The sequence below is a fragment of the Perognathus longimembris genome, chromosome 11 (genome assembly GCF_023159225.1).
Source record: "Perognathus longimembris pacificus isolate PPM17 chromosome 11, ASM2315922v1, whole genome shotgun sequence".
NCBI classification, from domain to species: domain Eukaryota; kingdom Metazoa; phylum Chordata; class Mammalia; order Rodentia; family Heteromyidae; genus Perognathus; species Perognathus longimembris.
In genome coordinates this window covers 37,032,830-37,047,414 of record NC_063171.1, presented here as the reverse complement: position 1 = coordinate 37,047,414, position 14,585 = coordinate 37,032,830, and the positions used below count along the sequence as shown (strand labels likewise).

The window sequence follows — 14,585 nt, the reverse complement described above, 5'->3', positions numbered from 1 at the left end:
AATCCTTTAGCCCTTGCCCCTTATATAAATGTCCAAACTGTTAATTTTGAAACTTCTGTGAGGATCTGAGCCTCCTGTCCCTTCTCAGTTATATCCCCATCACATCACTAAACTCTAGGTCTAGAATCTAGTTCTGCATATTTCCACCCATGACAGCCATGTGCATGCCACGGCCCTGCCTGGAACATGTCCTTACCAAGGCTGGCCGCCCCTTCGTCCTTCTAATTACTCTTCTGTCTTCCATTCAAATGGCATTATCTGGGGGCTGGGAATATGGCCTAGTGGCAAGAGTGCTTGCCTCATATACATGAAACCCTGGGTTCAATTCCCCAGCACCACATATATAGAAAATGGCCAGAAGTGGCGCTGTGGCTCAAGTGGCAGAGTGCTAGCCTTGAGCAAAAAGAAGCCAAGGACAGTGCTCAGGCCCTGAGTCCAAGGCCCAGGAATGGCAAAAAATAAATAAATAAAATAAAAATCAAATGGCATTAGCTGCCAGACATCAGCATGGTGTCACACCTAGACCCCTTATCATGCCACATTGTATTATAATTGGCTATTTATTTTTTCTCTTGTTCTCCAAGAACAACGACTGTGTTGTTAAGTTCCAGATTCCCTAGCACCCAGCAGGTATCTTACCTTGAAATATTTTTTGAGTATTTCATTCCAGCCACTTGGGAGTCAGTTGAGGATCTCAGTTGAAGGCCAACCTTGGTTAAAAAAAAAAAAAAAACATTTCTGATACCCTACCTGAACAAATAAGCTAGGGGTTGTGGTGCACACCTATACTTTCAGCTCCACGAGAGGCACAGAAGAATTGAAGACTGTGGTCCAAGGCGAGACCCAAGATGGAAAAAAAGAAAAAAAAAAACAACCAAGACCCTTTAAACAGTCATCTAAAATAAAGTAAAACAGGGCAGGAGATGTGGCTTAGTAGAGCAGTTGCCCAGCCAGCACAAGATTCTGAGTTCAAACCCAGTATTGCAAGGAAAAAAAGAAATATTTTTGAAATGATGAAAAATTGAAATATAAAGCTCTTAGCATAGTGAGTAGGGAAAAAAGGTAATATTATTATCTTCATTATCATCATCACCATGCTTATGTCCCACATTGAGCCATATTTCTCTCATAGAAGATGAATTCAAGCCAAGAGGCGATGGCTTAGGCCTATAATCCTAGCTATCTACCCTGGAGTCTGAAACCTGGAAGACTGAGGTTCAAAAGCCAACCCAAGCAGAAAGTTCGAATTAAGCAACAAAATTCTAGATTGGAAGTATGGGTCAAGTAGTAGAGTGCCAGCCATGAACAAGAAATCTTAACCAAGCCAGGCACCGGTGGCTCATGACTATAATCCTAGCTACAGATCTAAGGATTGCAGTTCAGCCTGAGTAGGAAAGTCTGTGAGACTCTTATCTCCAATTATTCACCAGAAAACTGAAAGTGGCACTGTAGAGCACTAGCCTTAAGCAGAAAAGCTCAGGGTCAGCGCCCATAACAGAAAGAAGGAGGAGGAGGAAGAGGAGAAAGAGAAGGAGGAGAAGGAGGAGGAGGAAGGAGAGGAGGAGGAGGAGGAAGGGGAGGAAGAGGAGGAGGAGGAGGAGGAGGAGGAGGAGGAGGAGGAGGAGGAGGAGGAAAACTGACCAAAAGAACACAAAGCCCTGAATTCAAACCCTATTACCAGAATGTACACACACACACACACACACACACACACACACACACACACACACACACACAATTCAAGGGTTGGAGGTATGGCTCAAGTGGTAGAATACTTGCCTAGTAAGTATAAGGCCCTGAGGTCAAACCCCAGAATTGCCTCCTAAAAAAAGAAAACCAATTCAAAATTCAGATCCTCTTAACAGAGGGTTGAAACAGTGTGATAGCTCTGGTGTCTGAGGGAGTAGAATTTATTTCTTTGTTTGTTTTTGTCTTGACAGTTGTAGGACTTGAACTCGGCCTGGGCACTGTCCTTAAACTCTTTTTGTTCAAGGCTAGTGCTCTACCACTTTGAGCCCCAGCTCCACTGTTGGTTTTCTGGTGGTTAATTAGAGACAAGAGTCTTACGAACCTTCCCGTCCAGGCTGGCCTTGACTTGCAATCCTCAGGTCTCAGCCTTCTGAGTGGCTAGAATGACAGCATGAGCCACCAGTGCTTAGAGTGAGGGAGTGTTTTCATGGCCCCTTCCCATGCATTTCAAGTACCCAGTGACATTGCTCAGTCTGTCCCAGCTGGTCCCTGGAATCAGCCTGACTCTGGCCTCGGACCACTCCCATCCTAGGCAGAGAAGAGCCCCTCTCTGCCCTACTAACCCTTGACCTCTTCTCACAGAGCCAGTGACTTCTCCTTTTCCTAGAGAAGTCCTTCAGACAAGCCCCCTGACTCCCCAGGGCAGATCAGGGGATGATACCTGAAAGAGGTAACCCCAGCTCCCCTGTGGGATTCAGGATCCAACCAGGACACTAGGGGGATGGCAAGAGATGGAGAAGTATGTCGTCTCCAGCAGCACATAATCTTCAAGCAGAGCCCATGTATCAACATCCCCTACCCCCAAAAGGGCTGACATGGAGTAGACCTTCAAAAAGTGCTGAATGAATATATGAATGAAGAAAACCAGTTTGCACCTGAGTTTCCCCAGGCAGAACTGTCCATTTCCCTGCACTTGGAAATGAGATGTGCCCTATTTATTAAAGACATTCCACTTGACCCTTTAGAGATTCCAGAGGCTAATAACCTTCAGAGTCAAGAGGATCATTTTTCTCTATCTAACCTACATTTCTCTAGATGCAACTACAGGGCATTTTTTTCCCCTAATCTACTTCTCTGGCCACTGGGACTATAGCCTATTTCTTTGCAAGGAGACAGTTACTAATTTACTCTTTCAACCTTTTCTTCAACAAATTTAATCCCAGGCCCTTTATTGTTCCCTCCCTGGAGTCCTATTGTCCAGCCCTTTCCTTGTTCCACTGCTCCTTGGGCCATTTGCCAACTTCTCAAGCTTCAAGCCGTACAGGCAGGAATGGGACATATTGTTCTCCACAAAGCCAAGTACAAATACACAAATGCCTACGCACACAGAATCAGCACCTCTGCACACCCATTATCCCCGATGCTGGGTAAACACACATTCACAAGCAGTGTCCTCACTCAGTCACAGATCCATCTCATCCTACCTGAGGCCCCCGAGCCCTGATAATGACAACTCCCCTCACATCTGTGTGTACATGAATGTGAACAGGCCTAGGTTTTTATCCACAGGTGAGCCAAATGGGGAGGAGCTTCTCAAATTCTGAAACTCTCCTGCTCCTCCTTTCCCCAACTCTCCTTTTCCATTGGCTACTGTGAGCCAAACCTACTTTCCTTCCACCTCCCCAGAAATTTTCCACTTCAACCCTTAAGGCAAAGAGTAAATGAACCGAAGTAGTCTCCTACCTGTTCATCCTGCCTCCCTTCCCATGCTTTGACTCCAAATCCTACATGTACCTCCCACTGGCCCAGAGCATTCACACCACCCTCCATCTCCTTCCCAGCTTCTAGTCCTCCAGCTGCAGGGGAGCGAGGTTTCTTGGGATTTTTAACCTTTTGGATATGAGCAATGAGGAAGCATGAGAGCTGACAAATGAGCCAGTTTCCATTTCAGATCCAGTGACTAGTTGGGTTGCTGTGGCTCTGGGTTATCTGGGCACCGTGTTACCAGGCCAGGAGATTCATTCACTCATTCAGCAATTATTTATCTAGCATCTACAATATCCATGATCAAAACAAACAAAAGCCTGCCTCTACAGTATAGACTCTATGGGTGGAGACAGAAAATAAGTAAAAAAAATATTGGTGCCAGCTGGTAATAAGTGAAAACAGGGTGGAGTGTAGACTGAGGTGGCATGTGTAATTGTAAGTTGGTCAGGATAGGTAATACAAACCCAAATAAGGTCCTGAAGTTGATAAAAAAAAAAAAAAGCAAATCATGCTGCCACCTCAAGTGAGATTACTCCAGGCAGCTAGAACAATCCTGCTCATGAAGTGTTAGAAACACCAGTATTAGAAAGTCATGGAGAATGGGCTCTAAGAAAAAGGGGCATGATACAGAGGACTTTTCCTTCTGTTATCAGAGCTAGAACCCACCCTGGACTCCAGGGCCTAAACCCATGGCAAGAAAAATGAAGGGCCAAACCAAGGATGAAACTGTGACCTCGGATAAAATGTTAACAAGCAAACAGAAAAAAACCAAAAGTTTTTAACTGGAAGAAGGAGGTGAATTGGGCACTGGTAAGTCATGCCTATAATCCTAGCTACTCAGGAGGCTGAGATCTGATCATTAAGGTACAAAGCCAGCCCCAGCAGGAAAGTTCATGAGTCTCATCTCCAATTAAAGAGCTAGAAGTAAGTGGAGCAGTTGTTCAAGTGGTAGAGCACTAACCTTGAGTAAAAAAGCTCAGGGACAGTGCCCATGCCCTGAGATCAAGCCCCAGGACCAGCATACACACACACACACACACACACACACACACACACACACACACACACGAGCTGAAGCCACCATGAGATGAATTGTGAGGACACATAAAGGTGCCTCACCGAGTGTGACAGGTGGTGAACTCAGCCAGAAGGGAAGTGAGCACTTCTGAAAATGTTCCTCTAGGAGTAGGAGAGGGCCAACTAATATTTCCTGGACCTAGCTCCGCAGGACTGTGGTGCTGCTAAGGATCAGCTTTCCCCTAGCCCTCAACCACACAAACCCCACATTTCCATCTCCACACTTCCATTTTGTGAGCACTTATTATGTGCCAGCATTAATATACAGTGATTGCCACGTGGCTCTCATGTTATCTGCACAGCAACTTTGCTAGCAACTGTATTCCTTCAGTTTAAGAGATGAGGAACACTTTTCCTGACGCCCACAGTCACTCCTCAGCCTCATTTGTGGCCCAGCCTGGAATAGCACAGGCTGAGCTGGACCCTCAGCCACATTGATCTGGGCTCAAAGCCTCAAACCTCTGCTCTTCCACTTCATTGCTATGTGCTCTTGGCCAAGTTTCTTGCCCTATTTGGGACCTAGGAGATAAAGTGAGAGCAATAATACTAAGATAGCCACCTCCTGGACTTCTGTGAGAATCTACTAGGATGAACGACAGTACCAGCCTTGGGGCATCTCAGAAAATGATGAAGGTGGCCAATAATTTGTAGCTTTAAACAACTAAATCAGGAAAGGTCACAATTTTTTTTTCTCTAGCTTATAAGTGAGCTCACTGTTTTCTCTGCCATGACATCATTCCCTCTTACTGGCCTCTCTAGTCCACAAAGACTTCCTGAGAAGATAAAGGGGTTGGGGGGGGGGGGGGTGACAGTTAATCCTTTGGGAATTTGCACAGAGACTGCAGCCTATCTTATCTAAGCTACAGCCCCTGGGAATACAGTAAGCAAATAACCATCTCTCTCATAGTGTAGTGATGTCAGGATAAGGCTGGGAACTACAAAACACTGGTTTGGGACAGGACACATACTAGGTGTTCCTCGCTAGAGGCAGAGAAATGAGAAGGGGGTGGGAATGAAAGCACAGCAGTTGCAAGCCACTGTGTCATCTAACACCCTCAGGCACAATTTATAGCTTTCTCTTCCAACAGAAACACAGACCTACTAAAGAAGAAGACAGAACACCAGATACCAGACCCTTGAGAATGGCTACTGGGTGTGGGACCTAATAGATGAGACTAGCCTAGGATTCCTGGGAGTGAAGGTGACACAGGTTGCAAACCATGGGCAAAACACTCATTTCTGGGTTAGGCTGGCAGGAAACTGGAGACAACGTGACACAGGGTTGATTATATTGGTCCAAGGCCAAGGTAAGAGACCTGCAGCGGGGCAGCTGCTAGGTTTTCCCCAGCCTGCAGCCCACAGGGCTTAGGATCCATCCACGAGACCTTTTCCCATTAGCCAACACCAACTCATTCTCTCCCATTCCAGTTCCCACCTGGCCATTCCAAACCCCACCTTCAGCCCTCAAGGGAGTGCAATGGAATCCACAGGCCACCTTGCCCTGAGGCTGCCAGAGAGGCCTCTTACTGAACTGAGAGGCCTCAACTGCACTTCTCAAGATTAGGGCTGTATCACCCTCCACCCCTCACAGTGACTGAGCTGCTCTGGCTGGAGGGGCTAGTCCAGTCAGGAGCACCAGCTCCATTACCTGGTAGGAAGGGTCTCACCTTCCTGTAACCATTATCCACATGCTCTGAATCAGAGCTCTTACCCAAAGACAGCTGGAGGCCCTGTCCCTTCTCTAAAACCAAATGACAGAGAATGGCAAGGAAAACTAAAATGAAGAGCTTAGCATGGCAACCTGTCACCTCGGACCTCTTCCCTCTACCATTCTCTGCACTGTCAGTTTTCCTCCCTTCCCCACAGTGGGCACAGTAGCTTTAGACACAGCCAGAGTCCATCCAAAAAAAAAAAAGACTGAGATTCTTTATTTAAATCATTGAATTCATATTTCTCAAGACTCAGACCACGCCGGGTGGCCCTTCTGCCTCTGTCCCCTCAACCCTGCCCCTTAGCCACAGCAAGGGCAATGGAAAATGAGAAGCCGAGAGAGCCTCTGCCAGGACAGGCTGCCCCAGATGTGTGGTAAGTGGCAGCCACAACAAGCCCCTCCCTATAAACTAAGTCCCTGTAGCCACAGCTGCAGGAGAGGCACGCTTGTGGAATGAAGGCCAGTGTGCATCAGGCCACAGGCAGCATCCCTGACTCCCAGCCAAGGAAGGGACTGAGACACAGAGTTCAAGGTCAGGGAAAGAGGAGAGAAATGGTGGGGAAGAGAGTGCTCAAATCCCCAAATTTTGGTCCTAGGGGGAAAACTTTGGTCCAGTTTTGATGAGTGGAAGGATGGAATGTATTGGTAAACATAGGGAAAACACTGCCAACAGGTACCTGTGGCAGGACAGGTTGGATTCCCCCCCCCCCCCATGCCCTGGCAGAGGGGAGCTTGAGCGCTCCAGGGACTCTCAGGGAATGTCATTGCTAAAACATATATATATACATATATATTAACCATTCAGGGGAGGGCAGGGGCATGGGTGAAGTGGAATCAGAGGATCTGGCGTGGCATCCCATAGCCAGTCATGCCTGCTTGAGACGCCCCACGGTTAGTGCCCATCTGTAACCCAATCACATTCTTGCCCTCTTGCAGCTGGTTGTCTGAGAAGTTCCGAGGATTCTCCTTGGATTTCCTGGAGGGGGGGGGAAGGGGGGAAAGAGTACTGGTTAGGAGGAGGTCAGAAGGTCCCCTAGCAATTCTTCCCTGGACAGAGTTCAAGGGGAGACACTTCTCCCTGTGAAAGCCTTGAGCTGTCTGAAGCTACCTTCTTTCTCTCTTCAAAGGGACAGCCACCCCTGGGAGTTGTAAGACACCAAGTGAGATGGGTTATAGGAAAGTGCTTTGTAAAGGACTGACGTCTAAGGAGACATTTTACTTCCTAGGAACATGTGTACTGTGCTAACAAAAGTCCTGTGGCTGTTCTAGCAATACTTACTTAGGAAACCAGTTGGGATCACCAGAGAAGAGGCCATCCTCCCTGGCTACTGCCAGCCCACCCAGATTCATCAGTGTCCGCTGTACACAGGCCATGTTCTTTCCTGGCAAGAAGAAGAAGGACCTGTGTGAACCTCGGCAGGGCTAGCATCTTGGGTTCAGCTGCGGCAGGGTTCATCTCTAGCCCTCAGTAGGTAGGCCAGGCTTTCAAACACTGTTTACTCTTCGATCCAGAGTTCTGTGTCTTCAAGAGACCCAAACTCCCAAACCCACCCTTTCTCTCTAGTCAAGATGGCCCATCCCAAACCTTGGTCTCCTGGGGATGAAAGCCCAGGGTGCTGGCCCACCTTCCCAGAGATCCACAGTCTGGAAGATGTCAGTGGTGTTGATGCCGTAGTGCTCAGCTGCCTTCAGGAACTGAGAGATCTGCTCCATTTGCTTGAAAGCCATGGTAGAGGCCTGGATCTTCTTTACAGGGGCCTGCCCCTCAGGGTACAGTGCATTAATGAGCTCACACAACACCTGGGTGAGGACAGCAGGTATGCAGAGGTAAGAATGTGTCTACTGTAGATCAGTGAGTACAACCTTCAGCACCAGACATAGTGATCAAAGAGGGTTCCTAACCTAGATGGAGCCTCATGGTCCTTCCTGCCCAGTGTCTTGCTTCTTGAGCTCAGAGTAAAAAGACAGTGTTTGGTCTTTCTTGCTATTCTAAGATCACTGTCTGGACCCTCTTTCCTTACAGCTACTCTTCCTCATAGTCACCTAGGGCCTTCTGCTACGGGGGATATTTACCCCTCCCTTCCCACCATGGAAGGTAAATCTCAATAAAGACATGAGGTGAGGAAGTTAGCACCGCCATGTTCTCATTCTTCCCTACTTCAGGTTACACAAACCCCAGTTTCAGCTCTGCTCCCCCTGCTCCTCCAGGCTGGTGGAGGACCTGGCTCTCACCGTGCCATCCTTGAGCCAGTTCTGGAAGTTGTCCCGCCCGGGCTGGGGCCGGCCCACATCTTTGCGACACTGGCTGGTGATCCACTGGATTAGGATCTGCTCTAGGTCTGCATCATACTGTTTCTCGATCTTCTGTTGCACCTCCCGGCTCAGGCCATATGAAGGTCCCCTGTTGGCCATTTCTGAGCAGTTGTGGTCACTGTGGAGAGTTGAGGTGGGGGGGGGGGGGGGGAAGGACACAAATAGGTTAATGCTTCCAAGATCACAGAGCAGGGGATTCTGCCTGTGGAAACACACATCATATCCTTACAGGAGGACCCCAAGGGTAAGGACTGGAGCTACTGCCATGTGAGGGGACTCTCATCCTGGACCCTGGAAATGGGCTAGTAGAATGCTGCTCAGAACTCTGAGAGGTATCGGGTTCACACAGTCTGTGATTCCTCCACTTCCTGACAAGCAGTCTGCCTGTTACATGGAGACTCTCTCTAAATTTTATCTGAGCAACTCTAAATTTTATCTGAGCAAATGGTTCTACCACTAAAATAAAGCAAAAGAGCTGCTGGAATGGAATATGTGGAGTTTAGGGTTCACTTTTGCAAAAGAAAACTGTTCATTCTCATCTATGCTGTTCTTCTGGAAAAGAAAACAGAGAAAGAAAAATATGGAGTGGCTTCAGAAACCTACACAGTGAGCTAGAAGGCTGAATGGACCTACCCTCCATCAAGCACTGGGTTTTAACTGAGCACCTACTGCTTAGGCTGGGGGTTAAGAAAAAGGCCTTAGGTCCTAACATACCTACAGTGTCCTCAAGAGAGACAGATATGGTACAGCAGAAAGGGTAAAGACTGCACAGAATGAGTATTAAGCAGCACAGTTCAGATCACATGTTGTGGAAATAGAAGAGGAAGGGCACCAGCAGTCTGGGAAGGCTTGCTGGAAGAAGTAGGCTTGGGTAGACGCTTGACCACATTTTAGCAAGCACAGGGAATTTTTTGTGAGAAACTAGGCACTCAAAACACTCTCCTTTCTCTTGTTGGAGCTGGTCAGGAGAATAAAGCCTTCCAGCCCCAAAGGTGTCTATGTCCTAATTTCTAGAACCTGTGGATACATTACCTGCCTTACGGGACAAAAAGGAATCTTGTAGATGTGATTAAAAGTAAAGATCTTGAGATTATCTTGAATCATCCAGGTGAGCCCAATACACTCACAAAGGTCTTTTGAAGTCAAGGAGGGAGACAAGTGAGTGGATAGTGGGATAGGAGAGGAAGGAAGCAAAGGTGGAGTTGTGGCAGGGGCCTGGAGCAAGCAAAGCAGGTGGCCTCCTGAAGCCAGGAAAGGCAGGAAATGGATTGTCTCCAAGCCCCTCCCCCAAGAATGCAGCCCTGAGTCCTGCCAAGACTAGAACTTTGGCTAGTGAGACCCAGACTGGGGTCTCTAGAATCAGGAGATTTTTGCACACATCTCACTACCTTCCTGGTTTGTGACAGCAAAAATAGGATACGAATACTGAAGGCTTGGGGGGCTTTTTTTTTTTTTAGGGGAACCTGGGAAGAGAGGGAAGGATGGGGAAGCACACACAAGGGTTTCATTTGAGGACTTTGGTTAGCAAGAAGTGGGTGGTTTCTGGCCACTGGCCTGTTGGCAGCACCTCACTCACCGTGGGCAGCCTGCCCTACCCACCCCCTCACTGCCAAGGTCCCATCCATACCCAAGTAATACCCTGGTAATACTGCTGATGCTAAGGGGAGCCAGGAACCCAGAGAGACACACAGCACCTCACTTGCTGCCCCCAGCCCCTCCCTGGTGGGGTCTTCTCTCAGCTCTAAAATATAGCTTGCTATCTCTGGTTTGCTCACAAAGGAAGATCCCCAAGACTGCCACCTTCATTCAAGGAGAGGAAAGAAAGCCACTCCTTCTCCACACATTTGGACCCAGGCCAGATCAGAGTTAAGGGATGAAGTCATTCTGGATCCTTCTCCCATATATCCCAGGTTAAACAGTCCACCTCCCCCCCTCCTCCATGGGGCCTTGGGGCTCTGACCATACAATGCAAGGAGTCAGGCTGCCTCCAACATCCTCATACTTCCCAACCCCCAAGCTGTGTGTCCCAGGTCAGTCCCTTCCCCGACACTCTGTTTCCTTCTACTTTAGGTTATCAAGCTACATTTCCAGCAAGATCCTCCCCATAAATCAGTCACTTTGAAACTTCATTAGGAACAACTCACTCCTTACTTCCCTTTGCCTGAAAACTGGGTCAGATAAATGTCGGTCTGGGTCCTGACCTTTATCAGTGGCCACACACACACAATCAGCTGGGGAAAGGCAGGGGACTGAGCAGAATGGAAGACTTACTTCTTCACCCTCCCCAGTCCGGCCTCAGCTGCCACTCAGCCTATGTAAGCCCGTAAACCTCTGACCCCTGGAGAATGGCTGGAAGACTGGCAGGAAGAGGGAGAGCTAAGGGCCGCTCTCAACAGCAAGCCCCCTTTTCCTGGCCCAATTCCAGACCTTTCTTACCCAGGCAGATTTACTATGGTCATCTGGGTCTCAGGGCTCTTTCCAGATTGCCAGTCTATGGCCAGGGGAAACACAGATAAAGCAAGGGCAGGAGAGTGATTAACCCAGACATAGGGGTTGCGAGGGGGAGAAAGAGCCCACAGCTAGACCCTACCAGTGTCTCCTTCCATCCAGGCCCGCTCTGGGATGGAGGGGAGGCTGACTCTCTAGGGTTCACAGCTGGCAGGGTCGTGGCCTCCAGCTGCAGTATCTCTGTTCCACTCAGAGGCCATTGCTCTCCAGTCCTTAGGTGCCAGAGCTACAGGGCAGAAGTTCTGGGATGTGACAGGCCCAGCCTGGCCAGCAGCTGTTTCTCCTCCCCGCCCCCTCAGGCAGCCTGCAGCGGATGGACTACAGCTGCTGCAACTGGAGAGACCCACCCTGGTGACACCCAGGGGACCTACCCCAGTCATGCCTCAAAGGAAGAGAAACCAGCCAGTCTCCTACTGGGGTGTGGAGAAAAGATGAGCGGCCCAGCTGGAGGACAGGTGTGAAAGCTGCCCAGAGTCAGGGATCCCAAGGGGAGACAATAGCTGAACAACAACTGGGGGGGGGGGGGGGGCAGGCCGCTGGCAGTGAGAACCTAAGCTCTAGAGCTGAGTGCAGCTGTGGGAATAACCCTCACCCCACCCAGGAGGTTATAATTGTTGGGAAAGGGGAGGAGGGGCCACAAAAAAGCACCGGCCCCACCCAGACCTTGGGCTGGTAGCTTACCTCATCCCACTTGAAGTCAATGCTAAAGAAGGGCATGCACAGAGGTAATGTGGGGGGGGGGGGTGGGGGGGGTGCAGATTTCAGGGTTCTCAGCTGGAGTGTTTAATTGGGAAAACCAAGGGGGACTCTCCAGTCACTGGGAAGATAGGACAGAGGGGAGCTCTGGGAATTATTCTAACAGAAATGTCCAGGACAATTGGAGAACTGTGACTAAGGGGGTTGCCCTAGGGAAATTCTCTACCCACTCCCACCCCCAAAGGGCAGCCCCACACACCACCCAGAGTCCACAGCAGAAGGGCAAGCCCAAGCCACACAAACAGGAAGCCACAAGGCAAGCTCTGGAAGAGGGGAGGGAGTGGAGGCGTTTCCATGGCTCCTGTGTACCAAACACAGGAATGGAGGCAGGGTGGTGGGGCCTCAGGCAGGAACACCCACTCCACTCAGATTCCCAAGTGAAGGCTCTGAGCACAGGGCCCAGAGTAGGGTTCTAGAGCCCTGGGGATGACCAGGTGTGAGATTCCCCCAGGAGGCAGCTATGGAGGGCCGGGAAAGCAGGGGGAGGAGATAAATCTCCAGTTTGGTGGTAGAGAACCGGGCTCACTCTCCCAAGTAATCAAGGAGAAGAAACCACCCTAGAGGAGAAAGTGTTAGGAGTCGCTCTCTAGAAAAAATCTCGGCGGGCACGTAGAGGAAAGTGGGGGGAAAAAAGGTGAGAGAGAGGTCAATCGCCCGGAGGGCAGTGGTAGGGATGGTGGTTAGGAAAGGGGTAGTGAAGGAGAAAGACTATTCGTAGGTTCTGGAACGCGAGCGCCTGCTGGTTCCGCCCTACCTCCGCCGGCACGGTGTCTTCAGGTCTAGCTTAAGGTCAGCCCAGTGCAATAGGAGGGAGACACCGGGAGGGGTTCAGAGGTGGGAGAGCTGTCCCAGAAGAGTGCTGAGCTAGAGAGAGATCTGGGGGTGCCCGCCCAGGACACAGAGGGCCTTCCCGCAGGGCACTGCCATCCCCACATTCCATCTCCGCTTTTTGTGTTTCTGTCCCCACTAGTATCGAGTACCCCCACCCCCACCCCGCGCGCCCAGGACCTCTCGGGTAGCAGCTTCAGGACGCCTGCAGGACCGTGGAAAGGAGCAGTCCACTTCCCGCCGGCAGGTCCAGCCCCTCCGAAGGCCGCCCCACCCCCACGGCCACGCCCTAGGCCGTTAGTTACCGCGGATGAGTCACCCACCGCCGCCCGCCTGCCATGGGGTGACGCAGTGGTCTGGGCAGCCCGCCCTCCCTCCCGCCCCGGGCCACCACCGGCTTTCCCAGCAGCAGGGGGGCACAGCAGGGGAGCAGCAGGGTTCGGGCCAGGGTAGGAGGGCGTGGGAAGCAGCTGGGAACCCCCCCTCCCCACCTCCCACCGACAGGTCGCACCGGACAGGGTCGGAGATGCGGTCCCCGACGTGAGGGGACTCTTCCTGGGGAGGACTGGGGGTTTCAGGGAAGGCGAGGTTACTGTAGGACCCACGCTCGGAGAACCCCACCCACTCACCCCGGGCGGGTCTGCAGAGGTGCACAAAGGGGCTACTTCGAGGGCGCAGAGGGCAGGCAGTGCCCACACGTGCCCCGGAAAGCAGGAAGTGAAGCCCGGGAGCGTGGAGCCCCGGCCCGGCGGTGCGCACCGGGCCGTGCGCCAGGACGCTGTCCTCGCCGCCACTCCCCGCCATCCGGCTGACTTCCGACGCCCTCCTTCCCTTGTCCCGGAGACAGGACTCGGAGCAGGAGTGGACGGGTGGGGTGGGGCTCGATCCCACGGCCCGGCCCCTGCTGGGGCTCGACGCCTGTTAGTGCGCCCCCAAACCTCACCCGACTTCATGGCCTAACCACACACCGGGTCAAGGTTTGGGAAACAGGACCTAGCAGCCTTGGGCGCTGCCGAGCCTCGGCCTGGGCGCCAGCCTTTGACCCTTGAGTTCCCTCCCGAGAACAAATCTTAAGCGCTGGCCTGTTGCTTCTGACACCGCATGCACACCCCACGCCCTATCCTCGCCCTCTCGTCTGCCCCCACCGGCTCGGTCCCTCAGGGGCAGCTCACCCACCTAGAGGACTCGGTTGGCTGTGCACGCTCCTCACGGCTGGCAAAGGCGAGTGGCGCACCGGGGGCCGGCGGGCCAGAGGTTTTCAGAAGGGTCCCGCCTCGGACGGGGCGGACCAGGGGCGGGGCAAGGGCTAGAGGGTTTAAAGGCACCGCAGGGTAGAAGACAAGGGAGATTAAGTAAGGCAATTGGGACCAAAAAAAAAAAAAAAAAAAAAAAGTTAAAGGATCTAGGGAGTCCAGTATTCCCCTACCATGAGAACTTTCAGCCCCTGCTCAGGGTTCTCACAGAGCTGGCTTCTGCTGCCCAGACTAGCTCACGACTGTGGGCGTGATTTTGTGGAAACGTAGCCTCCTGTTTATAAAGACTGGAAAGGTAAATGGAGGCACAGGAAGAGCCTCACCCTACCACTGCCGAGGGTGTGACTGCACCGGGGCATGCAGGCCAGGACAGCGCTCCGACCTGGTCTTGCTTGCCATCTAGATCAAGCCTGGGCAGAAACTAACAGTGAGGTCACTCCTTCCCCGAGCCCAGGGGTGTGGTCACTATTGGACCATGCCAGGGGTCCAGACAGTGACTTCTTCACCACCTCCTCTAGGACCTGCCATCCTGGGTCTGATCTCTGAGAGGGATCCGGAGAGAAGGCATCTCTCCGGTGGTAGAACACATGCCCAGCAAGCAGGAGGCCCCAAGTTCACAGCGCCAGCAGCCCGTGCGCATGCGCACACCCATACACACAAACCAACAGAAGAACAGAACCTCT

At 51.3% G+C, this 14,585-nt stretch overlaps 1 protein-coding gene across 1 annotated transcript; it reads right to left on the bottom strand.

Annotated features, from left to right (window-relative positions):
* Window positions 1-6,440: 6,440 nt before the first annotated feature.
* Window positions 6,441-13,949, bottom strand: Tagln2 (transgelin 2). Its single transcript, XM_048357075.1, has 5 exons — window positions 13,826-13,949; window positions 8,477-8,675; window positions 7,870-8,044; window positions 7,524-7,626; window positions 6,441-7,220 (listed from the first exon to the last, which is right to left on the bottom strand). Exons 2-5 carry the CDS (start codon window positions 8,654-8,656, stop codon window positions 7,079-7,081), a joined length of 600 nt encoding a protein of 199 aa, XP_048213032.1. The 5' UTR covers window positions 8,657-8,675; window positions 13,826-13,949; the 3' UTR covers window positions 6,441-7,078.
* Window positions 13,950-14,585: the final 636 nt, after the last annotated feature.